The sequence below is a fragment of the Carlito syrichta genome, unplaced genomic scaffold, assembly GCF_000164805.1.
Source record: "Carlito syrichta isolate Samal-C Ts95f unplaced genomic scaffold, Tarsius_syrichta-2.0.1 Scaffold309781, whole genome shotgun sequence".
Lineage (NCBI taxonomy): Eukaryota > Metazoa > Chordata > Mammalia > Primates > Tarsiidae > Carlito > Carlito syrichta.
Genome location: NW_007253877.1, coordinates 583,078 through 610,069, shown reverse-complemented (window position 1 = coordinate 610,069; position 26,992 = coordinate 583,078). Strand labels below are relative to the sequence as shown.

At 37.2% G+C, this 26,992-nt stretch overlaps 1 protein-coding gene across 3 annotated transcripts in view; it reads right to left on the bottom strand.

The window, feature by feature from the left end:
- The window catches only part of COG6 (component of oligomeric golgi complex 6), an 80,644-nt gene that overhangs the window by 8,764 nt on the left and 44,888 nt on the right, over positions 1–26,992 (bottom strand). For 2 of the 3 annotated variants that reach the window (XM_008067822.2, XM_021717488.1), the window contains exons 13-18: positions 11,770–11,901; positions 10,981–11,148; positions 9,153–9,260; positions 8,296–8,376; positions 7,925–7,978; positions 4,843–4,922 (exon numbers count right to left, since the gene is read on the bottom strand). In XM_008067822.2, coding sequence (XP_008066013.1) covers positions 4,843–4,922; positions 7,925–7,978; positions 8,296–8,376; positions 9,153–9,260; positions 10,981–11,148; positions 11,770–11,901 — 623 coding nt within the window. The remainder of the gene's footprint in view (positions 1–4,842; positions 4,923–7,924; positions 7,979–8,295; positions 8,377–9,152; positions 9,261–10,980; positions 11,149–11,769; positions 11,902–26,992) is intronic. The other variant, XM_008067823.2, reaches the window with a different exon arrangement.

Genomic DNA, 26,992 nt, shown 5'->3' with positions numbered 1-26,992 from the left:
ACAAACAAGTTCGGAGGAGGTTGTAAAGCAGTTATCAACAGCTGCCTCTGAGAAACTGGTTCTGTCCCTGGTTGGTGATTAGAGGGTAAGTTAACCGAACTGCTAGAAAACTATGACAACTAGGATGCTCAAATATGACAAATTTGACAAATGGCTGCTCGCTGGGTATATTAACTCCATGTCATGTTCTTTCATTTTCCCCTTGTTGTTTTAAAATATTCTTATTTGTAACTGTGCACAGGGACAAAGGTCAGGCTTCTGTAACTGCTTCCTGACGGATAGTGGTGTAGAGATGTCCCTACCTGTCTAGAGTGTAAGGAGGGGATGAGAGGACAGAAGCCCAATGGAGTTGCTAAGTATCTTTTGCACCTACATACAAAGTACTGTGCACAAGCGTCTACTATCAGAATTACTACTTCTATAATAAAGGCCATTATAGCCACTGTTAACAACATATGAAGGTTCTGATGTCTAGTAAAATACATTTACAAATAGTTACCCCAGGGGGCTCGACACCCACCACAGGAATCCAGGCAGTTCCCACTGTTGTTCCAGTGAATTCCTAAGTCCACACATATCTGTCCCCACAGCTTGTGGGACTCATTTTCGTATGTTAGTTTCGAATCTAGCCAAGTAACAATTCTATTTTAGTTTTATTCGTTTATTGCTTATTTATTTTGTTTCTGGTACTGAAACCTAAAATTAAGTTTTATTACGTATTTTCAGTAATTATGACACATTATATTGGTTAGAAACTCCAAGGTAAGTAGCAGTAAATATGCAAGTATACATATCTTATTCTGAAAATGTGATTACACACACTAATGTTTCATCATAAAGTGTGATGCCAGCTGTAGATTTTCAATGTTCCAACGTGGTTTCATGGTTCTCTCCTGTAACTGGTTTATGTGGCAAGTTCAAGATTTTTCTTTGTATTCTTTGGCCATGGTGTTTCCTCTCTTAATTTAGTGGTATGTTTGATTTTTCTTAAAGGATTTGTAAAATCTTACAGGTTTTACTCTAAGATCTTCCCTTTGATCTTTTAATGATTGTCACCTTGAATTCAATTTTGTCTATTAATATTGCAGCTTCTGCTTTTTATGTCATTTTGTTTTAAATGGCCTCTTGTAAAGAGGATATATGTTTTTTAAAATGTAAACTGAGACACCTCTACATTAAAGAAGAGATACCTTAAGTTATTCACATTCATTGTCAAACTGATTTAAGATAGAATTTATAGTAGTAAACTTGCCCTGAATTTTCTCATTCTTTGGATTTCCTAATTCCTATATGCTTGGCAAACATTTAATGTGCGCTTGAAAAGCAGGTGCATCTTCTGTACTTGTGTGCCGTGTTCTAAATATTCCTACTAGGTTGAGGTTGGTGGCACTGCTCAGTCCAGTATCATGATAGTCTCCTGTCTTCTTTTTCATTAGCTACTGAGAGAGGAGTATGTTGAAATGTCTCACTTTCATTCTTGATGTATCCATTCCCCCATAATTCTGAGGTTTATACTTCACGTTACTCGCAGATCTGCTACCAGATGCACACACTGACGATCACATTTCCTGCCATGAATCGATCCTATGACACTGGCCAATGTCCTTCTTCACCTCCGTAATAGCGTCTGTCCTGTGATCTATTATTTCTGATATTATTGATATGGCTTCTCCAGCTTTACAAGCAGTGCTTACACGGTGTATCTTTTGACATTCTTACATGGTGTATCTTTTGACATTCTTACCTTTAAACTATCTGCACCTTTACATTTGAGGTAAATTTCTTACAGACAGCAGAGAACTGAGCCATGCTTTTTCATCCATCCTGACAATCTTTGTCTTTTAGTTCGAGTGTACAGTCCCTTAACATTTAATACAGTTACTTATACGGCTGCATTTGCTATTTGCTTCCTGCTATTTGCTTTATATTTGTTTTCACCTCTCCTTTTTCCCTCCTTTTCTGCCTCTTTTGATGCAACTGCATTTTTAACATTCTATTTTACCTTATCTATTGGCATGCCAAATAACTTTTGTTGGTTTGAGCGGTTGCTGTAAGGGTTACTCAACCTTAAAGCAATCTTACATGCTTTGTGGACAGTTTAACACCCTTCTAACTTCACAACTTGATACTTCCGCTTTCCTCCTTATAAATCTTTTGTACTTCTGTTGTCATATGAGTCTATGACTATGTGTTAAAAACTCCACAGTGGGTCAGGCACGGTGGCTCTTTGGGAGGCCAAGCACTTTGGGAGGCCGAGGTGACAGGATTGCCCATGGATGCAAGACTAGCCTGGGCAACCTGGTGAAACCTCATCTCTACAATAAATAAAAAATTAGCTGGGCATGGTAGCGCACACCTATAGTCCTGGCTACTTGGAAGGCAGAGATGGAAGGATCGCCTGAGCCCAGGAGGTCGACGCTGGAATGGCCATGAGTATGCCACTGCACTCCAGCGTGGACAACAGAGTGAAACTCCAACTCAGGGAAAAAAACCCAAAAAAACTCCACAATAAACTGTTAATATTTTTGCTTTAAATGGTTGACTATCATTTATTCTTAAATTTAGCAAGTTCCTCTGCTCCTCATTCCTGTGTAAATCTGAGTTTTCTTCTGTTATCATTTTCCTTCAGCCCAAAGAACTGTATTTATTATTTCTTATTTCTTATAGTGTATTATGCTGGTGATAAATCTCTTCTACTTTTGTTTATCTCAAAACATATATTTCACTTTCAGTTTGAAAAGTATTTTTGATAAATATACGATGAAGGTTGACTTTTTAAATTCAACTTTGTAAAGGTGATATTCCATTGTGTTCTGGTTTGCACTGTTTCTGACAAGAAGTCAGCAGTAATACTATCATTCCCTACAAATATTTTTCTCTTTTTCACTGGTTTTCAATACTTTGTGGTGTGCCTTGGTATAGTTTTCTCTGCTGAGATTTATTTAGCTTCTTGGACTTTACATGGTATTTGTAAAAAATTCCTTTATTTCTTCAAATTTTTCCTGCTTCAATTACAGCTACAAGTCACACTTAACTTTAGAATATTTCACAAATAACATTTAACAATTTTTTTGGATGAAAAAAAGAGGTGATTAAATAGGGACTAACCAATTTCTAATTCTTGTTTGTACTATTAATATTTACATAAACAATATGCATATTACAATTTTTAAATGCCATTATAATTATAATTTACAATGGGATGTGAGGCACACAGTATAAAATCACCAAAAAAACTAATTTAAAAATTTAATTTTTAAATAATGTGCCCCAAACTTGTTCACTTGTCTTCGTTAATAATATAACAAAATTTATATTGTTACTCTTAGACAATAGGACAATAAGTGCACATAAAAATCAAAAATATTCTCCTCAAAAGCAGAAGACAAACATTTAGTTTAAAAAATGATGTAAGCTTTATAAAATCTGAGCAGTCCCCAGAGTCAAAGAACTTCAATGTTCAATCCCACTGCTACTTCAATTAAAAAAAAAACAAAAAAAAAAACTGTTACCAAGACTAAGAAAGAAAAAAAAAATCTAGAAGAGCCTAAGAAAATATACTTTCAAACTTTTGATGAATGTTGGCATAATGCTCTTTAAAACTATTGCCCTAATTTGTACTGTCACTAAAAAAGTATGAAAATACTCAATTTCCTAGAAGTTCCGTTAGCATATAGTATCAAACTTTTTATTCAACTACTAAGTACTGAAGCATATAAATAAAATAGAATTACAAACATTCAGCTAAAAATCTAATAATTTAAAAGGCGCACACAAACAATTTGTGCGAGGGCATAACAGAATGTATTTTATAGTCTCTCAGGTCTGTATAAATCTGTTTATGTAGACAATATGACAAACTTCAGGACAATAAAACATGGAAGTGGCAAAAAAATTAAGCTAATCCACTCTAACCACTCACACTAAGTGGGAATCTCCTGGCTCCACCCCATTTCTGGCCACTTCTAACTGACGTCACACTCTTCTGCCTGCTGAGCCAACAGTTGCCTCCTTGTGCTTTCTGCGCAGTCGACACTCAGAGCAACGGAGCATGCACAGATCAGCCCTGTCACCCCATGCCCTTTCAAACAGCTGAGACGTTTCCTTCAAGTTCGACACTTCTTTCCTTAGTGTACTTTGCCACACAGGTATTTACTCACATGTCTAACTGACCTATGAGACTACAGGCTCTGTGAAGACAGCACAGACATCTTTTAAGCCTTAACCTCAAGCGCCTGTTACAAAGAAGGCACCTTCTACACTGCTGGATGAACAGAAATGGAAAGGAAATTTATAGATAATGTGGTCTGATTTCTCACGGGTAGACAATTTTGACAATATTTTTCTTAAAATCAAGAAGGTAAGATTATCTGATCTGTCAGTTTCTTCTAATTGTAATATTCTAATTTTTTAATGTATGGACTTTTGTCTTGAACACACTCCTGATAAATAATACTGAACAGTTTTTACAGAGAAACGCTTAGGTCCAAAACATTCTATAAAACAGTTCATTTGCATTACATAGCAAACATATTACTGATTTTCCAGAACATATTCATTATTCTGATATGTTAATTAACATAAGGGAATTTGGTATTGTGACTATAGAGCTCCAATTACAGTCAAAGTAACTTGGGACTGAAATACAGGCATGGGATAAGTACAGACAGTGTCAGGTTAGATCCCTTGGGGTGCTGAGGCAGAAACACGGTTGAGAACCGTGAGAATCTCCTATTCTTGAAAATAAATTTTTCTAAAAAATGTACTTGACATTTAAAAATTTTTTAAATTTTAAATTCATTTGTGAATTTTCACTAACTGCTTGGGACTAAAAATACTCACTTCACTGTAGCACTTAGAAGAAAGTTCAGCTGTGGCATTAGCAGGTTGTCTGGGGCCGACAGATAACGATCAAACTGAACCTAAATGAATCAGAGAAATGTAAAACATGAAGTACATGTATGTGCTAACAACCATCTCAAAAATAACCATCCCTTTTAAGAATTAAATCTCAGAAAACACATCTCATATTCCAAATATAGAACATTGTGCTCAAATGAGTACTTCCTAAGTATTCTAACTAAAACTCCCCTAAAACTATCAACGTTTTACTATTGTCAGTATTAACAACATCTACTTTTAAAACCTCAAATCCACACCATCCATTTCAGTTTCCCTCACCAAGCTCTTAAGTAATGATATTAAAGAGAAGTAAAGTCATCAGATTTCAAGCCTATCTTACTTCTTGGTTCTACTGTATCTACCAATTATTTCAACTAATAAGTCTTGAGTATCTACGATTAGAAAGGTATTATATTAGGTAAAGGAGAAATAAAAGTGAGCAAAAGAGGACAATCCCTAGCTTCACAGAGCTTATGGGCTAGCAAGAGAGGCATTATAATAATGTAAATAAGTATATAATTGCAAACTGTGCTAAATGCTATGAAGGAATAAAAAACAAGGTGCTATGAAATATAAATGAAGGACATGGTTGTGGGTTTAGTAAAAGCGTCTCTGGGGAGAGGACATCTGAAGAGAGACCTTAAAGATGAGTAGACATTGAGTAAGTGGAGGTGAGCGGGGAGGGTCAGGGAGAGGAGGCTGCTAGGCTGAAGGTTTCGAGTGGAAGGAAACAGGTCAGGAGAGTTCACATAGGACCTGTGTGCTTTCTTAAAGGATTTTAGTTCTTGTAAAAGCATTAATAAATCCTTGAAGTCAGATAGAGAAGAAAACTGATTTAAATTTTAAAAAGCCACATCTGATTCCAGCAAGAATAGAACGGACAACTGAATCCCAGCAGTAGCATGAGGACACCCTTGAGGCAGCCACTGCTGCACGTTTAAACTACAGGCCAGTCAAGGTGAGAGAAGCAGAGATATGTGAGGAAGTCAGTGTCAAGTCACTAGGACTTAGTCACAAATAGGATGAAGGGGCTGACTTCCAGATTTGGGTTCTATCTACAGTAGTTCACAGTGTTATCCTAACACACAGTTGTATTCTTCATCCATTTACTTAGTTGTGTAACAACTGCATTCCTTACTAGATTGTATCTATTTCATCCCAATCCTTCGCAGGATGCCTACAAAGCAGCAGAAACTTGGTTAGTAAATGTTGACATGATAAGTGGACAGATGCTCTTAGCAAGTTCAGAGTTAAGAACACCTGTAAGAGGACCTAGGCTGGGTGGGGTGGGCAGGGATGGTTGGGATATGCTGAGCTGAAGTATCTCAGCAAGCCCCAGGTGAAGGCTACAGGCAGTGCATACAAAACCATGGATCTCATGTAAGACTCAAACAAGAGTCGTTTCTTTAGAGACAATATACTCAACCGAATTGTTGATAAATTATGACCAGGAACACTAAGGATTTTTAATAGGGTTAAAAACATTTTGTGGGGCTGGGAATGGTGGCTCACACCTGTAATTCCAGCACTTTGGGAAGCTGAAACGAAATAACTGCTCGAACCCAGTAATTCAACACCTGCCTAGGTAACATAGCAAGACCTCTTCTCTACAAAAAAATAAAAAAATTAGCCAGGCTTGGTGGTACACACCTGTAGTCCCAGCTACTAAGGGGGCTGAGGTTGGAGGATCACTTCAACCCAGGAGGTCAAGACTACCGTGACCAAGATGATGCCACTGCACTCAAGCCTGGTGACAGAGAAAGACTCCAACTCAAAAAACAAAATGAAAAACTGGGTTATGTTATGGACTGAATATGTGTCAGGAAAGAAGATGAAATAAAAGTAAGAAACGCACGTTTGAGTACTAACTAATGTTACCAATGCACAAACATATGGTTTCATTTTGGGTGGATAAATACCTTGAAGTGGAGTTTTACTGGATAGTATGGGGAGTGTACATATAACTTAAGAAACTTGTGTCATTCTTAATAAATCTAAAATTCATTATTCTCATTTGAACTTTTTTAGCATCTAATTTTCTTTGCATTTCTACAGTTCTGCTGTTACAGTTTCTGTTTGATGTACAGAAGTTAAAACCTGTCTGTATGATGTCTTTTATCATGACATAACGTTCCTGACTTATCCTATTCACTCTTTTAAAATTCTACTTTGTAGTACTAATACAGTCAGCTCTGCCTTCTTCCCTGCAAGGTATCTTGTCTGCCCATCCTTCTATTTTCAGGAAAGCCCTGGCATAAGAAAAACCCTAGAGGATTATTTATGAGAGTCAAACTATCGCAGCAGTGTGGTGACGTGAGTATTTTAAATACTTAGGACAGGCCCATAGGCTCTGGAGGCCAACTTCTTGGGTTGAATGAGGTTGCAATGGAGATTAAAGAGTTAACACAGGGGATCATTCCATGACAGACAGGGTGGTATGACTTACAGCAACATCAAATGGGTACACATACATGCAAAGTAAATACTTAAAAACAGAAAACATGCTACAAAGAATGTGATCATGCCAAAAGGAAGGTACAAGATTTTCACTTGAAGAGAACGCACTAAAGTGGAGTTCGGTGTGTCTCCCGCTCAAGGGTAATAATACATTGTTTCAAGACTGGACTCCAATTTTGGGTATCATCTGAGGAAAGAGTCAAGAGCTGTAAACTAAGAATCATGCCGGCAGCAAGTCTATAATGATCTATGGCCTGATGTTTCTTTCCATGTCTGTCTTTCCTATTTCTCCACTATTAGAAATAAAGCTCTGAAAATGAAGAAATCCTAAATGATAATGATGAGACTATAGGGTAGTGGACACACCTAAAAATTCAAGTCAGTCAGAAGTGCTCAGTTTAAGGAATACAAGCGCAATATGATCACTGGCCCCAGTTTAACACACCGTATCAAGAAATAAAAATGATCACCCAGGACAAAATTATCATATGCCAAAAAAAAAAAAAAGAGAGAAAAATATTGGTCCAAAAGGACATCTAAATTAAAATGTTTTATATGCACTTACCATTGCAGCCTTCAGTGCCACAGAATCCAGGTTAGGTGTACCAGCTAAAGGTCCCTATTTTTAAAAAAAAAAACAGCAAAAACAAGATTAAAAAAGGAGGTATAAATTTTATTTCAATTACTGAATATACCTCATTAGCGGACTGCCCCAATTTAGAAAATCATTTAGCTCGTTTCCAAAGAACTCCAGGGCCGTCTCTTTCAATCTCAGTAAGACCAGGAACAGTGACTGTGAGAGGGAGTAGGAAGCACACATATTCATTAACAACAGACACACAATGCGTCAGGTTTCTGCACATGCATGAAGAAGGCAGTGAAGCACCGGAAGGTGCCAGTGAGACACAGGGGCTTGAAGAGCTTAACTCCAATCACCTTGGAAAGCAGAGAAAGGGAGCAACACTGGTTCCTACTGGTAGAAGAGGCTGCCTTTCCAGAGTAGCGAACCGTGATTGGCTAGATTAAAGAGAGGAGGACTGCTGTTTATATAGCAATCTATGCGTGCAATTAAATGATCATGGCATAGGACTCTGAAAAACTTACCAGTGTGCACATTCTGTATACATTTTACAATACTAACTTTTGTGTCTTTTCATTACTTTTTGTTTGTTTGTTTGTTTGTTTTTGTTTTTTTGAGTTGGAGTCTCACTCTGTCGCCCAGACTGGAGTGCAGTGGCCGCTCCCGGCCACCGCAGCCTCGACCTGCTGGGCTCCAGCGATCCTTCCGCCTCAGCCTTCCAAGTAGCTGGAATTACAGGCATGCACTACCACGCCCAGCTGATTTTTTGATTTATTGTAGAGATGAGGTCTCGCTGCCCAGGCGGGTCTTGAACCCGCGGGCTCAGGCAATCCACTCACTTCAGCCTCCCAAAGGTGCGGGATTACAGGCTGAGCCACCGAGCCCGGCTCCTTTCATTACTTTTAACAAAAACTACTTATACTAAAAAGGATAGCAGATATTTCGGGGGGACTCTACCATATCTCAAGCAGTCATCTGAGAGTTGTACCTGTAATAGTTCACTTATCTTCAGAACAACCCTATGACACAGACACTATTCTGACCCTCAAACTGTAGGCAAGGAAACAGACACAAAAAGTCAGTCAGTTTCTCAGGAAAAAACAGCTAATAAATGGTAGAACCAAAATTAAAATCCAGAGTCCAGCTCGCAAAGCCATACGCTACACTAAACGGGCATGTTTTTAGAACTAGGAATGAATATCTGTGTGCTTACCTGTTCAGGTTTATGTTGCTGTACTGCATTATAGATATAACTCAAGCCCACCCTAGTTAAAACATAAGAGGCTTGCTCATTTATAAGTGTGTCCAAGTGCGCTTCAATCTAAAAAAAGAACACACAATAGAAAGAAAACGTTTTAAAAGAGGAATGACACTGATGAGAGTAGAAGAGACTACCCTGAGTCTCTTTGTCTTCATCATAGATTTGTTCCTTGGATTGACACAGATCATGAGGGACCGGGGTGTCTTCTTTAACAAAGGCTTTTCCTTTCCCCAAAGTGGAAGTCCTTACGCAAAAGGGAGAAAAATCTTACCTAAAAAATGATAACCAAGGAGGATTCCAGGACTAGCCACCAGCCACAAAATTTAAGCTGCTTCACAGCTCTTTTAAAAGTTAATAATAAGTAACACCAAAAAAACCACTAATAAACAACAGTCGCATAAAAATAAAGTACTTAGGAAGAATTCTAGAAAGGTGAGGGCTTGATGTTCCTGACCTCCTGTCCTCCTCACTCTCCCAACTTGCTGGACTAACAAGTCAAATACACTATTCTGGAGAAGGCTGGAGGAAATCCCACTGTAGCAAAAGTATTAAATTCTCCTGAGGGTAAAGTGGGTCTGGGACAAGCAGGGACGAGTTGAAGGCCCAGGAAAACCTTGGTCAAGATTCAGGTTCGGGAGCTGCCTGAGAACATGTAGCTAGCTGCTGTGAGTCGTATGTGTTCCTCAGCTCTGTGCTGCTTCGGGGAACCACCTAATGCTCATGAAAAGAAAAAGGAAGAGGACTGCCTTGCTGAGCTGACCAAAAACAGCAGGACCCCCAAGCCCCACCCTCACCTAACTGACTTTTTTTAGCTTCCCTGGACAAAAAAAAGGCCTCAAAGCGAAGAGTTTTCCTGATGTGGAAGAGGTGAAACAAAAAACGACAGAAGCACTAAAAGGCATCAAGACGGAAGAGCTCAAAAACTGTTCTGAGCAGTGGAAAAAGCAGCTAGGTAGGCAGACTGCATCAAATGGAGAGTACTTGGAAGGTGACTGACGTTTAGATATGTAAGAATAAATACACAGTTTTTTATTTTTAAAAAACTTCTTTTTTGGGGGGTCCTTCTCTTGTATTTCTGGTAAAAGAAGGACGTAGAAACTAGACAATACCATGCATTTAGATACATCAAATCTCATTCTTCAGAAAAACCCAAAATTAACAGAAGAATTTTTACTATACCACTGTTAAATTGTTTATATACTTATAATAGCACAGAACATTCAGAACTGCTTAAAAAATATGTATTTACCAAGAATCACTGTTTAAAATTGGAATCCAAGTACCTGGTAAATTTTAGTTGTCATATACACTTGTAAGTGATACCACTTGGTTATGGGACTACAGTGATTGGTATAACAAGTTGTAAAGTTTTGCCTAACACTGGTTTACACATAGATAAAAATATATCGGTCCTCTGTAACACATTCTGTGGTACAAAGTTTGAAAAATATAGCACTTAATTCACAGCTCAGAAACTGAAATCTGCATTTAGAGTAGCTAGCTGTTCAAATTCATCAGAAAAGCTTCATTCCACTTTCACAAACTGAGGTCTAAACTGAGTATCTTAACAATGACATACTCTGGCTTCTCCAAAGCTGAAAACTGAAATACCGAATGTGTGTGTATACATGCACGTGCATGTATGTGTCCTTCCATCAGACCATATCAAGGGACTCGTAGGAATTAGGTCATTAAAGTTAGTCAAGTTAGTAACTTAAAGCTGTCAAATAGAGAATAAAGACTCTATCATGCCAAAGAATCATTTTATAGAAAAATGTACCTGAAACTGTAGCATTTCCAGACGTCTGTCAGTGAATTCAAACAGAGCTAATGTTGTCTTCATCATATATAGTGAGTTGACCATGAAAGTGGCCATATCAGCTGTGCCTAAATTGCTGGCTGACACAGTACACATCTGGAGGAGAGGGTCTAAGACACATGATAAAACCTGTACATGAAAAACAAAAAGAATTATTTATTTCTCAACCATGTATATGGTCTTGGGTTAAGGGCACTTCAGAATTAATGACAAGCTAGCTGGAAGGGAGCCAATTTACAGAGGCACATAAGAAAAATATTAATAACCAGATATTTTTAAAAAGTAGGCATCACTGAATCAATGCTTTTTAAATTAAGAGAACTGGTTTAATATTTGAAGGAAAATCAACAATTAGAAAGTGACTTCCAAAGTATGTAGATTAAAAAATGTCAGAAATTGCCAGGTGCGGTGGCTCAAGCCTGTAATTCCAGCACTTTGGAAGGCAGAGTTGAAAGGACTGCCTGAACCCATGGGTTCGAGACCAGCCTGGGCAACTTGGCAAGACCTCGTCTCTACAATAAATAAAAAATTAGCCAGGTGGCACATGCTTGTAGTTCCACCTACTTGGAAGACTGAGGTGGAAGGACTGCCTGAGCCTAGCAAGTCAAGGCTGCAGTGGCCACAAGAGTGCCACCGCACTCCAGCCTGGGCGATAGAGTGAGACTCCAACTTAAAAAAAAAGCCAGAATTTGAGCAGAAAGTACAGTATAGGGGCAAAAGACAATCACGAAAAAAGAACTGACAACATACCTGCACAAAGTCGGCCTGACGAGCATCTAACGGTACAACTGAAGAATCATGAGATGCTAAAACTTCACGCAGCAGCATAAGCGTCTGGTTTAGTGCAGAACTGGGTCCAAGATCAGAGGGTGGGAGCTCAACCTAAAATAAAGAATGGTTTGGCCACTGCTTACATTTTTTCCAGCAAACTTTAATGTGCAAATGTCAGTTGACAGCAAAATATATAAAGATTATATAAAACACTGGTTCACACATTAGTAATCTATAATTTATCAATAGCTTATTTCGAACTATACTGATTAGTACAGAAAGTGACATAAAAGTTATTTGTCAGATTATTTCAGAATTGTGTCACTTTGTACTCTAAAATTCAAAAATTAATGAAAAAAGTCGGTGTTTATTTGAATTGCAGAATTATATCTTAATATGTACTTTAAATGACCCGCTGTTCTGTGTTTTTAGTCCAAGTCATAAAGAAAAAGCAACTGTAGACCAGTGCTATTTCAACTATAACATAATTGAGAAACATCACCTAGAACCCAAACCTCAGAGCTCTTGGTTCAATATGTATAGGCTGGAGTCCAGAGACTGATCATTCAACAAGCACCCCCTGAGTGTCTCAGGAGACCAGCCCATGAACCACACACTAAAAATTACTTCACAGAAACCGTACAACAATTACCATTATGACCCTGGGCTTTAGAATGAAATAAACTGAGTTTAAATTTTGGATCTTCCACTTACATACATAACCTTGGAGGAGTAATTTAACTTTTCAGAGCTTCAGCGGGATTCTGTAGGTAGTAAATGGGATTGCTGCATCTAAGCAGCTGAGCAGAGTGCCTAGCACTCAAGAAGGTATACCAAGTTCATTATCCCTACTTGATGGCACCATGATACTCAAAGACTGCCTGTGAATTTCTTTAAAAACATTTTCCGCAGTACTCATAATGTTAATACAGACAGATTTTATAAATAAAACAAAAAGTTGGCATTTAGAAGATCATGTAAGATTCTATAGCCTTGTGGCAGGTAGGTAGATAAGGATGTCTAGAAGTCTTCTCCCTTCATAAAAGCAGTAAGAACAAAAAGTTATAAAACATGCAACAAGAAAATATGATCCGTGTACGGAAAAAAAAGTCAACAAAAACTTTCTTCGAGGAAGTCCAGATGTAAGACTTACTATACAAAGACTTTAACTTAGCTATTTTAAATATGTTCAAAGACCAATGAAAATCATATCTGAAAAACTAAAAGAAAGTATTAAAGCAATCGCTAACCAATAAGGAACACCAATGAAGACAGAGAAGTAAAAAAACATAACCAAATAGAAATTCTGGAGTTGAAAAACACAATAACTAAAATGAAAAAGTTCACTATAAAAGTTTTACAAGCAGATTTGAGCAAGCAGAATAAATAATCAGTGAATTTAAAGACAGGTCAATTATAAAGTCTGAGAAACTAAGAAAAAAAAGAATGAAAGTAAATGAACAGAGCTGTAGAGATAAGACATCATCAACATCATACGTATAGTGGGAATTCCAGAAGGACAGAACAAAGAGAGAAAAAGGCAGAAAACATATTTGAAGAAATAATGGCAAAATGATTCCCAAATTTGCTTAAAAAAAAAAAAAAAGAAACAGAAACAAAAACATTATTCAAACATCCAAGAAGCTATTTGACTTCTAAGTAGTATAAACTCAGAGCTCCACATTGAGACACACCATAGCAAAACTGTCAAAAGATAAAGAGGTAAACTGAAAGCAACAAGAAGTGACTCATTTTGAACAACGGATTTTCAACAAGATCAACAGTTGATTTCTCACCAGAAAACATTCAGGCCAGAGGCACTGAATTCATGGGGTAAAAGAAATGTCAACTAAAAATTTCATATTCAGAAAAACTGTTCTTCAAGACTGAAGGAAAAATTAAGACATTCTTGAATAAAGAAAAAAATGTTTCACTAGCTGCCTTGCCCTACAAGAAGTACTAAAGGAAATTAGACAGTAACTTGATTCACATGAATAAATAAAGGACACTGGTAAAGACTCCAACAAAGTTAAATACAAAAGACAATTTTAATGTACTTTTTGTATTATAACCCCCCCTTTTTTTTGAGTTGGGGTCCTGCTCTGTCACCCAGGCTGGAGTACAGTGACACGTTCATAGCTCACTGCAGCCTCGACCTCCTGGGTTTAGGAGATCTTCCCACCCTAGCCTCCTGAGTAGCTGGGACTGCAAGTGTGTGCTGCCATACCAAGCTAATGCTTTTTAATGTTTAGAGAAACGAGGTCTTGTTAGGTCTCCCAGGCTGGTCTTGAACTCTGGGCTCAAGCAAAGTGCTGAGATTACAGGTGTAAGTCACCACACCCAGTCCATGTTTTAAATCCTTTAGAATGAAAATAGGCATATCAGTTTTACAACAATAGTGATTCCTGCCCCCTAAAACTGAATGAAATATACCAAGCTGTTAATAATAGTTAATTCTATTTTCTTGTTTATTGTTTCATTTGCTTTAAAATAAGCATGTATTTATTTAATAGAAATCAACGTATTGAGCATTTAAAATTTTAAATATAAAAGTATTGCACATACATGCATGCTTATACATAAGTAATATCAATTGAACAGAAGATACTCATAGAAAAAATTATTCAGTGGAATCTTCGGCTTAGTACAAATCAGTAAGATCTGCCAATAAGCTAACAGCTATAACACAGAAACAGGCAGCCACAGGAACCACAGCAAACACATGCGTGTGTCATAATCTCCCAATAGCTTTCATTAATTGAAAAAATAACCTAGCAAACCCTCCAGGGAAGCTAGCTGTGGAGCACAGCTTTAGGAGACTACACACCACATGATTAAGATCCTAAATGTTCAATGTGTCACGTTCTCTCCAAAGTTACAAACAATAGTATGCAGCACCATTTGGAAGCAAAACAAAAACAAAAAAAACAAACAAAAAAAACAGTTTATTTCAAAAAATTCACACAAGAAACTTCCAAACAAAACAAACAGTATACATCGATAAGAGAAAGTTGAAAATTTTATTTATTCCCTAGAATTAAGGTCTTTAAGTGCTGTGTAAATTTGAAGCTGAAGTCACACCCTGCCATAGTTAGAGCCAATGGTAAATGGTACAAGTGGGTGCTACGTGAACCCATGTCACTCAACCAACTGCCGTTCTATGCGGTGCTTTGCACATATCCTTCAAACTACAGCAGTTCAGAACCACACTTCTAAGGCAAATTGACAGTTATGGCTATTTCTCAGATATACATGATTTATGACTAAATAATTCGGGAGCAGAATAACAAAATCTAAAGAAAGAAAATCTCAATATTCTTTCTGTCACTGCCATTTCTTTTCATTTAGTAAAATTCATTTCTAATGGTGAAACTTTATAAGAGGCAAGTCTATCTCTATTTCCTTTGATGTCCCTCCAGCATGTCCACGTACTTTATACCATCCATGAGACCCCTTGGGGAAAGACCCTCTTTACTATGTCTTTCATATCTCCGTATTAAGACTGTGGAGCCCAAACCCCAGAATCAAACAGGCTTTTTGATTTCAAGAACCTGTAACAAGTAGTAGCAACCACTATAAAACAAACAAAGTAAATCCTACAAACTCCATGTACAAGAATAATCACAATACAGAAATTCCTGTGAGCTTTAAGCTGTGTAGCAAATCCCAATTCATTCACACACTACTTCTTTGGAAACCAGTCAGTACCAGAAAGTGAGTGGCAGATGCATCCTCAGAGTGACAGAGTGACTGGGAGAAAGAGGTGTTAATATCATCACTGCTGCTTCTGCCATGATGTAAGCTATTGATAGAAATCTTAAACATAGATGGGGAAAAGTTGAAGAAGCTCTGAACTTCTGCCCTGTAGATAAAGATGTGCCTTGTTCTTATTCTGTATTATGTCTGACCTTTCCCTCTATTTGATCTCAAACTCTCAGAAATCTTAACTAGAGCTGTAACCTGCAGTTGGTCACAGGACACAGGGTGTCTATCCAAAGCCAGAGCACCCAAGAACTTGTCAGGCCAGTAAACGTTGTTGTAAACCCTGCCACATGTCACTTAAGATGCCCACATCACAATGTGTGCCGCTAGCCCAAGCACATTCACACTAACGAACGGATGCAAATCACTGGCTGTCTTCAGAGCACACTTTCTGGAGACCATGAGCAAACATCTTTGTTTTATTTTGTTTTTAAATCCAAAATACGAGCAAGGCTGCTAAAGTTAAGACGTGGAGTATCTGCTTCAACTGGACTGCAGATTCCTCATTTCAGGTACGTCTTATTTACTGCTCTACCTTTCAGAATTTTGCATAATGCATGTTTAATTAATAAAAAATGATGACTCTAGTCACTTAGTCATTTACATTCATGTTTCTGTAGCACAGTTAAGACATAAGACACAAATATGCAACTACACAACATATTTAATAAATTGTTTTGAAATACCAAGGGAGTCTATTTTTTTTTTTTTTTTTAAAGAAAGCAGGATTTATTGAAAGGACAAAAAGCTTCCACAGTGGGAGGGGACCTGAGGGTGTTGCCAGGAATCATTTCTTAATAAGTCATTGGACAATAAACCTATTCTATCAGGGTATGCTTTGGCTTTACTAATATTATTTAATTTGGAAAATGAACCAAAATAAATAACATATAACTAGCTTCTATGTGAAGGAAAGAAATTCTTAAGTACAGGATAAAATATGTCTGCAAAAGAAAAATAACATTTATTAAGCCCCAACACGCTAAATGAAAAATACAGGATATAAAATTACATGCACAGCATGTGTATAGGTACATATACATCCACATTTTTGAAAGATTGAAATATTAAAAATATTGAATATTATCTGCAATTATTTTTAGCTGTCCTTTACATACCTACGTTCAAAATGAACAGATTATTTTATCATGCATAAAAAAAAATTGATAAACTGTACCAAGCATTTCATTTGTTAACTTCATTTAATCCTAATGAGCCTAAGGTAAATATTATCCCCATTTTACAGAAGATAAATAAGACTGATCAGAAGGGAGAGGAAGGTAATGATATCCAATTTTATATATGAGGAAATGGAAGCAGAGACAGATTAAGTAACCTGCCAAAGGTCCCAATGTTCTCAGAGGGGCAGAGCTCGCATTTGCACCCAAGCATTCTGACTCCAAAGATCATGCTTGTAACTGCTATACTCAGATGTTTATTTCACTGGTGATACTTTTTACTTAAATTATATAAGTTAATTTTCTCCAAAGAGGATGTTGTAGATTTTATAATTTTGCAGATGCCTCATAAGAAGACAACAGATCTGCCAGGTACAGAGAGAGGCTCATGCCTGTTATACTAACACTTTCGGGGGCTGAGGCTGGAGGATTACTTGAGGTCAGGAGTTTGAGACCAGTCTGGGAAACATAGCAAGATTCTGTCTCTACAAAAATAATAACAACAATTAGCTGGGTGTAATGATGTGCACCTGTAGTCCTGGCTACCTGGGATACTGAGGTGAAAGAATCCTTCTACCTCAGCCCAGGAGGTTGAGGCTATGACACTACACCCCATGTGACTACATCCCAGCCTAGGTGACAGAGATTCTGACTCAAAAAGAAAGATCATAGCTCTTATGGAATCTATAAGAAAGTGCTGTGAACAGCTGTTTCTTTTTTTTTTTTGAGTTGGAGTCTCACTCTGTCGCCCAGACTAGAGTGCAGTGGCCACTCCCAGCCACTGCAACCATGACCCGCTGGGCTCTGGCGACCCTTCCACCTCAGCCTTCCAAGTAGCTGGAACTACAGGCAAGCGCTACCATGCCCGGTTAATTTTTTGATTTATTGTAGAGAAGAGATCTCGCCAAGTTGCCTGGGCGGGTCTCAAACCCACAGGCTCAGGCAATCCACTCACCTCAGTCTCCCAAAGCGCGAGATTACAGGCTGAGCCACCGAGCCCAGTGAACAGCTGTTTCTTAAGATCATGACTGCATTGAACACCATGAGCACTAATGGCTTTAATATCTTACAACCTACATTCACGTTTATATAAAGCATTCTTTTTTTCCTAAATATTTTGTTACACTGAAATTTTACTAGCTACTTCTACCTCCTTGCGACTCTCAAGCCTTAAGCATTCCAAACAGTGATTCACGCATGTTATGGGAGAAGAGGACGGCAGATGTCTTAAAGAATCTGATAGATGCTATTGTTGGTTTTTCAAGCCCACTCACGGGTTTCAATATAATCTCAAGCACAGGTAAAATTTGGGTTTTTCTTATAAGTTAAGATTTTAAGAAGACAAATATTAGCATTGTATTGTAAGGTCAAAATTTTTATTTTGCTAAAACCAAAGGCCAATGTCAAAAAAGGCTAACGTCTCACTGCCTTACGTTAAAAAGTAAGAACTTCTACAGAACTTTGTTTATATCAAATATAAAAGTGAGTAGGAGCAGCAGCTATTAATCACTTTTGCTTTATGAACATTAAATGAAGCTGTTCGCTTGGCACCTTGACTTTAACATACACTTTAAGCATTAATGCTGCCCAGTTAATGAGACCTACAGCCCACAAGTATTGATCTTTCTATTCCTCATTCCCTCACCTAATTTACCACGAAGCTCTGTACCATTAAAGGCATTCCAAACCCAGCTGCTCCAACCCATCCCATGCCACCACTCTCTAGCAAGCCACCATTATCTTTTGCTTGGTTTACTCCAAGAGTCTCCTACGTGGTTTCCTGCTTTCAAATTTGCTCTCACTCCCACTTTCTATTCTCCATACACCAGCCCCCATGATTTCTTTCAAATGCTTTTAAAAAATTAAGAGGTGAGACTCACTCATCAAACCTTTTAATCTTCAATGTCTTATCCTCACGTTCAAAAACAAATTGCCTTAAAGGTGTATGGACGCAGTCACCAATCAAAATCAGTTCTAGTCTATATACTAGCAATAGATATGTTAAAAATAGTTTTAAAAGCAAAAAAGGTTACAAAAGCATCGAGAAACCATTCAATACTAAGGAATAAATCTAACAAAAGATGTGCAAGACCTAAAAACTATAAAAGCTTACTGAGAGAAACCAAAGACCTAAGTGAATGAAGAGAATTATGATGTTCATAAAATGGAAAACTCAATTATCATATACATGTTAATTTCTCCCAAATTAATCTACAGAGTCAATATAATCCCAATCAGAATTCTGGAAAGCTTTTTATCTTGAAAACGAACAAGCTGATTCTAAAATCTGTGTGAAATTGCAAAGAACTTAAAATAACCAAAACAGTACTATGAAGAACAAAACTGAGGGACTAACAGTACTAGATGTCAAAGTATAGTATAAAGCTCAGAGTGATGAAGAGAGTGTGGTACTGGTACAAGGACAGACAAGCAAACCAAGGGAATCCAGAGTTGCAAAACAACCTACACATGATCATGTGACTTAAAACAGTCTCCAAGGCAGTGCAGCAGGAAAGGATGCCCTTTACAATAAACGGTGCTGAATCAAGTGTATGTCCATATGAAAATATTCACAATAGCAAAGACATGGAATTAACCTAAGTGTTATCAATGAACAACTGGAAAAAGAAAATGTGATAATTTGCATATATATACACACACATGCACACATATATACTATGGACTATTACTCACAGTAGCAGTAAAAGAATAAGATCATGTCTTCTGCAGCAACATGGATGCCATTACCTTAAGTGAAATAACTCAGAAACAGAAACTCAAACGTCACATTTAGCTCACAGTGGGAGCTAAGAAATGTGTACACAAGAACAGAGAGAGGAATAACAGACACTGGAGATTTGGGGTTGGGAGGGTAGGAGGGGGTGAGGGGCGAGCTATTATTTATGAGTATGATGCACACTATTTTGTGATGGTTACACTGACAGATCAGATTTCACCACTACACAACATATACATGTAACTCAACTCCACATGTATTGCCTAAATTCATAAAAATTTCAACAAAGTTAAACAAGAACTATTATTTATGGTAGACCTACCAGAAAGGAGGCACAGGTTTTGCATTTAGGTAGACCTGGGTTTGCATTCACCCTCAGCAACTATGTGACCTACGGGCAGGTTTATCTAAACTTATTGTGCCATGACTCAGTTACACAGTTATTATTATTACTGCAACAGATATCACAGAACTCTTTTTATGAAAGAAAAAAAGAGAAAGCTCATGGAATTTATGCAACTTATTGAAGGGCACATATAACTGGAAAAGCTAAAATTTGAGTCCAGCTCTCTCAGACTTCAAAGCCCAGGAATTCTCCTCTCAGTCATATACCACCTTTCTTATATGGAGCTGTTGACTGCTTAACTGAGACAACAAGTATTCCCCACACACTCAGAATGAACATTTAATTTTAAGAAGCCTATTCCTGTATTGCAGCACCAAAACCACCTCCATCTGCACTACTGGTACTAAGACAATGAATTATCAAATATCAACCAACCGGAAAAACAAACAACAAAAGTCAATCTCTGGTAACCCAAGAAATACATATGTAGCTAAAGACAAAGATGATGGAGAAGATTAGTTTCGGCTTCGAAGGTCCTCCCAGTTTTTTATACTAACAAACATCTGCTGAAGACCTACTGTAAGAACATGGTACTAGGCATCTAGTTATATTTTATCAAACATGGGCTGAGACTGAAGACATTTAAAGCAAGACAAACAAACTAGTCTAAATCACACACACACACACACAAACCTTGACCATATGAAAAAACTTGAGATAGATCAAAGACCTAAGTATGGAAGCTAAAATAATCAAGTTTCTTAGAGGAAAATAAGGAAGATTATTCTCATGACCTTGGAATAGCCAAAGATTTCTTAAACAAGGCACAAAATGAACTAATCGTGAAATAAAGAATTAGTATACAGAACTGAATTAAAATAAAGAATTTTTGTGAATTAAAAGATACGATTAAAACATGAAAAGACAGTTCAAAAGCTACTAGAAAAATTTGCAATGCTTATTATCCCATAAAGGACTTGTATGCAGATATTTTTGAAAACTCTTACAAATCAATAAGAAAAAGATAACTGAAACAGAAAACTGGACAACAGACTTTAAAAGACACTCCCCAAAGGGCATATCCAGCAGCAAAAAACACAGGAAGAACTGTCCAACACTGTTAGAATTCAGAAAAATGCAAATTACAAACAAGTGAAATACTGCCACACACCTCCCACAATGGCTAAAGTTAAAAGACTAACAACATCACGAGCTGGAGAGAATATATAGCAACTGAAATTCCCTGAGGTTTCTGATGCAGTAAACTGGTACAGTAGCTTTGGGAAAATGCTTAGCCGCACCTACTAGAGTGAACTGATCTTATCATCTAGATATTCCAATTCTGGGCATATACACAACAAATAAAAACTTACGTCCACCAAAAGAAATGTACAAAAATATTTATAGTGGCATTATTTACAACATCAAAAACTAGAAATAACGCAAATGTCCATCAGTAATAGAATGGGTAAATAAATTGTGGCATGTACATATAATGGAGTTACACATAATTTTAAAATGAACATGTAACATGTAACACGTAACATAGGTAGATCTTATAGATATGCTAAATGAAAGAAGTTAGAGCCAAAAAAGTAAACACTGTATGAATCTGCTGATATGAAATCAAATGACAAGAAAAACAGGAGACAGTGATCAGATCATTTATCTTGGGATTGAGTGTGGACTCAGGAGGGGCAAGAGAGGACATCTTCTGAGGTACTAGAAACATTTTAGAGCTTGATCAGGTGATAACAATACACTGCACATTTTAGACTTACATGCTATAAGTTATACTTCTACTAAAAAAAGAAAGCATGTAATATTCTTTACTCTATTAAAAATCAGTATTATTACTAAAGACTTATCTCATAATTTTTGAGTTGGAGTCTAGCAAGTTCCCAGATGATACCCATACTGCTGATCCACATATTACACTACTGAGTAACAAAAAGAGACTAGAAATAGTAACCATATCCTAGAATTTAAATGACAACGTATGTAAAGAATCACTTAGGGTTTTTTTTTTTTCATTTTTTCCTTTTTTTTTTGAGACAGTTTCACTCTGTCATCCAGACTAGAGATCAGTGGCACAACCATGGCTCACCGTAGCCACTATAACTTCTGTGCTCAAGCAAACCCCCTGCCTCTGCCTCTGAAGTAGCTTGAACTACAGAGACATACCATCAAGCCCAGCTAATTTTTTTATTTTTCATAGAGACATGGTCTTGCTATGTTGCTTAGGCTGGTCTCAAACTCCTGGGCTCAAGAAATCCTCCTGCTTGGACTCTCAAAGTGTTGAGATTGCAGGCATGAACCACTGTGCCTGGTACATTTAGGGTTTTTTGTTGTTGTTGTTCCCCCAGAGGGCTGAACAATCAATCCTGACTACTATTAATTTGATATAAGTTTCATTTATGACATTATACCCCTTTAAATTAGAATTGAACTCTTACTATAGTGAGAAAACTTTTAGAAAAGTCTGTCTAGCCTAAACTGAAATAGGGTTGCATCTTCTGCAGTAGACACCTCTCTCTTTAGTCTTCACTGGACTTGCAGTTAAGCATGTTTCAGGAGAATCTGATAGGGAAGAGAGTATGCATAGCTGAATACACAAGTGCTTCAAAACTGCTTTGTTAGGAAAAAAAGATGTCCTCCAATAATATCATGTACTCGACTTTTCTTTTTAATCACACTGGGTAAAGAATTAGCTTCCAAATATGTCTTTTTTAAAGTACAAAAACAATCATATTTAAAAACAAAAGTTCCTCTCTGGCTACTTTTATTTTAAAAGCTACTCTTCCTAATTAACTTAAAATTCTATTATTCACTTAAAACTCTATTAACAAAAATTTCAACTTGGGTGCTTTGCTAATGAAGAACATTCTGCATTAAGTGTTTTCTTCATAAGGTTGGAATCTTTTTAGAGGAAGTGAAATGGTTTACAAGAAGGAGAATAGGGAAAAGATATAATTAATATGAAGTACAGAGCATTAAAATTTGATGAAAAGAAGACATTCTTGAAAAAAGCCTGAAATGATTGTAGATATAAAAGGAACATATAAAGGTATAAAGAGTATTCTAAAACAATCTCAACTTAATGTTAAAGTATCTCTAAATATGTCTCAATTCATATTTGGGAAAAACATCCAGGATTCAATTTTGAATAATGATGACAACAAAACAACAATGATCAGGATCCAGTCACTGCTATAAACTCAGATAAGCTGCAGTACTGATGTGTATTTAACATATTCACATTACAATAAATTCTTCTCCTGTTTTCACTCTTTAAGGTTTTGACTGGAATATGTCATCCTTAAAAGTTGCCTCTACTGTGCATGACAGATGACCCTTGAACAACAGATATAGGTCACTTTCACACTGTTTTCCTTCTGCCTCTGCCATCCCCTGGAATGGCAAGACCAAGCCCTCCTCTGCCCCTCTTCCTCAGCCTACTCAAAGCGAAGGTGATGACAACCCACTTAATGAATGTGATTTTCTTAATAGCATTTTCTTTTCTCTAGCTTGCTTTATTGTAAGAATACAGTATGCAAACATAACATGGGAAATATGTGTTACCTGACTGCCTGTGTTATCATTAAGGCTTATTAGTTGCTTTGGGGGAGTCAAAAGTTATATGCAGACTTGGACTGCACAAGGATCCAAGCTCCTAACTCTGATGTTATTCAAGGGTCTACTGCATAGTTCCCTATTCTATTGCAAATTTCATTTTAACTTTTACATGAGTAATAAAACATAAAGAAATTTAGTATTGAGGAGAATCAAACAAAATAAACGAATAACCACTTGGCAAAGAATAAGATCCTAACTTTGCAGTATAGTATAGACAAAAATAAACTTCAGGTAGAGTCAAAATTTGTTGTAAAAGTAAAACCATAGAAACAGCTAAGAAAATACATCCAAATGAATTTATTAAGAAACCTACCATTTTCCCACTAATAGATGCTAACCTTATCATATATTAAATTCTAAATGCATTTTCCTGTGGGAAAGTTTTCAAGCATGGCATGTTCCCAAGAGAGAAACTATAAAAGAAAAAAAAAACTTTATATTTTACTATGCAAAACTTAAAAAGCTGATGCACCATAAAATACCACAGGCAAAATTTAAAGGCAAGTGTTAACGTGGAGAAAATGCCTGCAATACATATGGCAGAGAACATTTTCAGTGCATAAAGAATATCCAGTGAACAAGAACAAGACACAACCCAGCAGAAAAATGGCAAAGGACTTGACAAGCAAGTCACTTAAAATGTTCATTCTCACTAGAATCACAGAAACCCACATGAGAAAAGCAAAATACTTTTTTGGCTCCTCATATTGGCAAAGTTTTAAAAAATGTCCATTGTCTAGTTTTAGCAAGGGTTGGCACTTTTTCACATAGGAGGCAGGACACTAGACGTGAGGAAACAGGTGACGACAGCAAAGGGAATGTGAGTGGCCACCTGAGGACGTTGAGCACGCTAGACATCCAGGAAATCTTGGCAGACGCTGGGGACGAAGGGTTTTAGCGACTCCTATTTTGTACAGTTATACAGTTTTCCTCAGCAGTGCTCAGCAGTCATAGTACACATAGGAGAAACTGAAAAACTGCACTGATTCAAGGTGGTTTTGCAGAGCGACTGTAGTCAAATGCCAAGAGTGCAAGAGATGTAAAGCCAATGGCAAGTGAAGGAATGGAGGCTGGCAGGAAATGCACTGAGCCAGTTACTCGAGTCACTAGGACTTACTGAGCACCTTGTGAGCCAGTGTGCAAAAAAATTATCTTTGATCTTTTTACCAACTACCTTACTAAAATTCATTTTCTGGTTCTACAGATTTTCAGTTGATTCTCCCGGGGTTTTGAAGTAGACAGGCATAGCATCCATACATAATCTAATGTCTTCTCCTTTGAAATATTTAAATCTCATTTCTTTATCTTTCTATTACACCAGGCATTGTGGTACATGCCAGTACTCCCAGCAACAAGGGAGGCTGAAGTGGAAGGATCACCTGAGCCTAAGGAGGTCAAGGCTGCAGTAAACTGTGATCGTGTCCCCGCACTCCAGTGGGGCAACAGAATGAGACTCTGACTCAAATAAATATATGTGTAACACTGAAATATTACTGTGTTTATGTAATAAACCATACTTGACCTTAATACTGGATCTTTAAGTTTTAAAATTTAAAAAGTGGTTGGTGGTTTTCACTATTGTACTATCTTTACAAGGTTGTTATATCAGTGTTATACCACCGAAGGAACTGGAAGCTTCCTACATTTTTCCGTGTTCTGGAGAAGCATCTTTTCTCATAGTTATCAATGAAGCTCTTTGTATAACCAGAACTAGACCTAGCAACATGGACTTTCATAACTTTTCTTTCCTCCCCAGATATATTCAAACTTTCCACTGCTTTTTGACTCTTTTTTCATCGCTTTATATTAACTTAAAACTGATTCTTCTTATTCAGATTTTCAGATTATTAGCATAAAACTCCATATGTATTCTCTAAGAAGTTTTAATTCTTATCTGTGGAATGGCTCTAATTTTTGATGCTAGTTTTAAAAAATTTTTTTCTTAATTAGACTTGCTAGAAATTTGTCAATTTTGTTTATCTTTTCAACAAATAAACAATTCTGCTTTTTCTGTTTCCTAATTTATCACAGAAACTTAATTCCATCCTTCCTATTTATCATGATTTATTTTATTACTCTCTTTCAAATGTCCTAATAAGAATGACTAATGAATTTATTTTCAGTCTTGAGGGCTGTATGTTTTCCTGTTGGTGTTGCTTTGGGTGACATGCTTATCCATGTGCTTTTCCACATACCACAATCTGGCTTCTATCCCCAACACAGGATGAAACAGTTCAGTAATGTCATGCCACTTCTGTCATGTAACATCCATCAGCATTAACCACGCCCTTCTTATTGAAGCTTCTTCTCTCGGCTTTTCTGATAAAATCCTCTCCTCACTTTTCTCTTGCCTCTCTGGCCATCTGTCTCAGTATCATATGCTGATTTCTTTTCTTCTCTTGAACGTATTTCCCAAGACTGTGTGTCTTGGTAGCTCTACCCTGACAGAAAATGATTTCTGGTGGCCTCATTCAAACCATGGATTCATCTCTCTCTTATATGCAAAACTCTCTAAACCCAAATGCACAGCTCCCTACTAGACTAGATCAATTCCAGGATATCCCACAGGTATTTCAGACTCAACGTAGCTAACTTAGTATCATCATCTTAACTCCTAAATTTTACCCTTTTTCTGTGTTCCAGATATTTTGATTAGGAATTATTCTAGACTCCACCCTCTCACTCACATTCAATTAGTCACTAATTTTGAAGATTTTCACCTTGACTCCTCAAGAATCTGTCCCTTCATGGACATTCCCAGAGTCTCTCCCACAGATCATGTATACACAAAGACAAGTTCAATACTCCTTTAATTTCTGTAGCTTCACCCTGACCTCTCCCCACATCTACATAAAATACATCACTTTCTAAGTGATTTTTTTAATAAGTGAAAAATGTAATTATGGCTGACTCATACCTTTTTCTGGCATATTCTATTTGTCTCTTCCTTTTAAGATGACCTCTACCCACCCCTTTCTTCACCTATCTAAATCCCACATGTCCTTCACAGTTCAAGTCTTGTCCCCCGCTATAGAAAGCTCCCTCTCTGTAAATGAATACACACAGATTGTTAAAGGTACTCCTCCTCTGGTGCTAGCATACACCCTTGGCACTTGCCTCTCACAAAACATGTGATTCTACTTTCTTGGCCATTTTACACTACAGGAGATGCCACAGATCTTGGATCCTTGCATCCTCACAGCTAGCATATGCTTGTTCATGTTCAATGTGTGTATCATGCATGAATTATTCTAGAAGAGCTCTTCTTAGATAAGAACTCATATAAACAAGTATAACCAGAATCGATGGTCAGTAAACTGATGCAAAGAGAACATATTAGGCCAGAAAAAACGCAGGACAGATACCCTAGCTCTGCAAATTCACGTTGCTTTTCCAAAAGAGTCCCAGTGGTGCATGGGGGTCAGGAAGCAGACTCCTGTTTCAGCTTTTCTGTGCCCAACATAGCTCACGTCTGAGATAAAGCGCTACAATTTTTAAAAGCCAGTATGGTGATGGTGATGCAGCCCTGAGAAACTTGTGTCC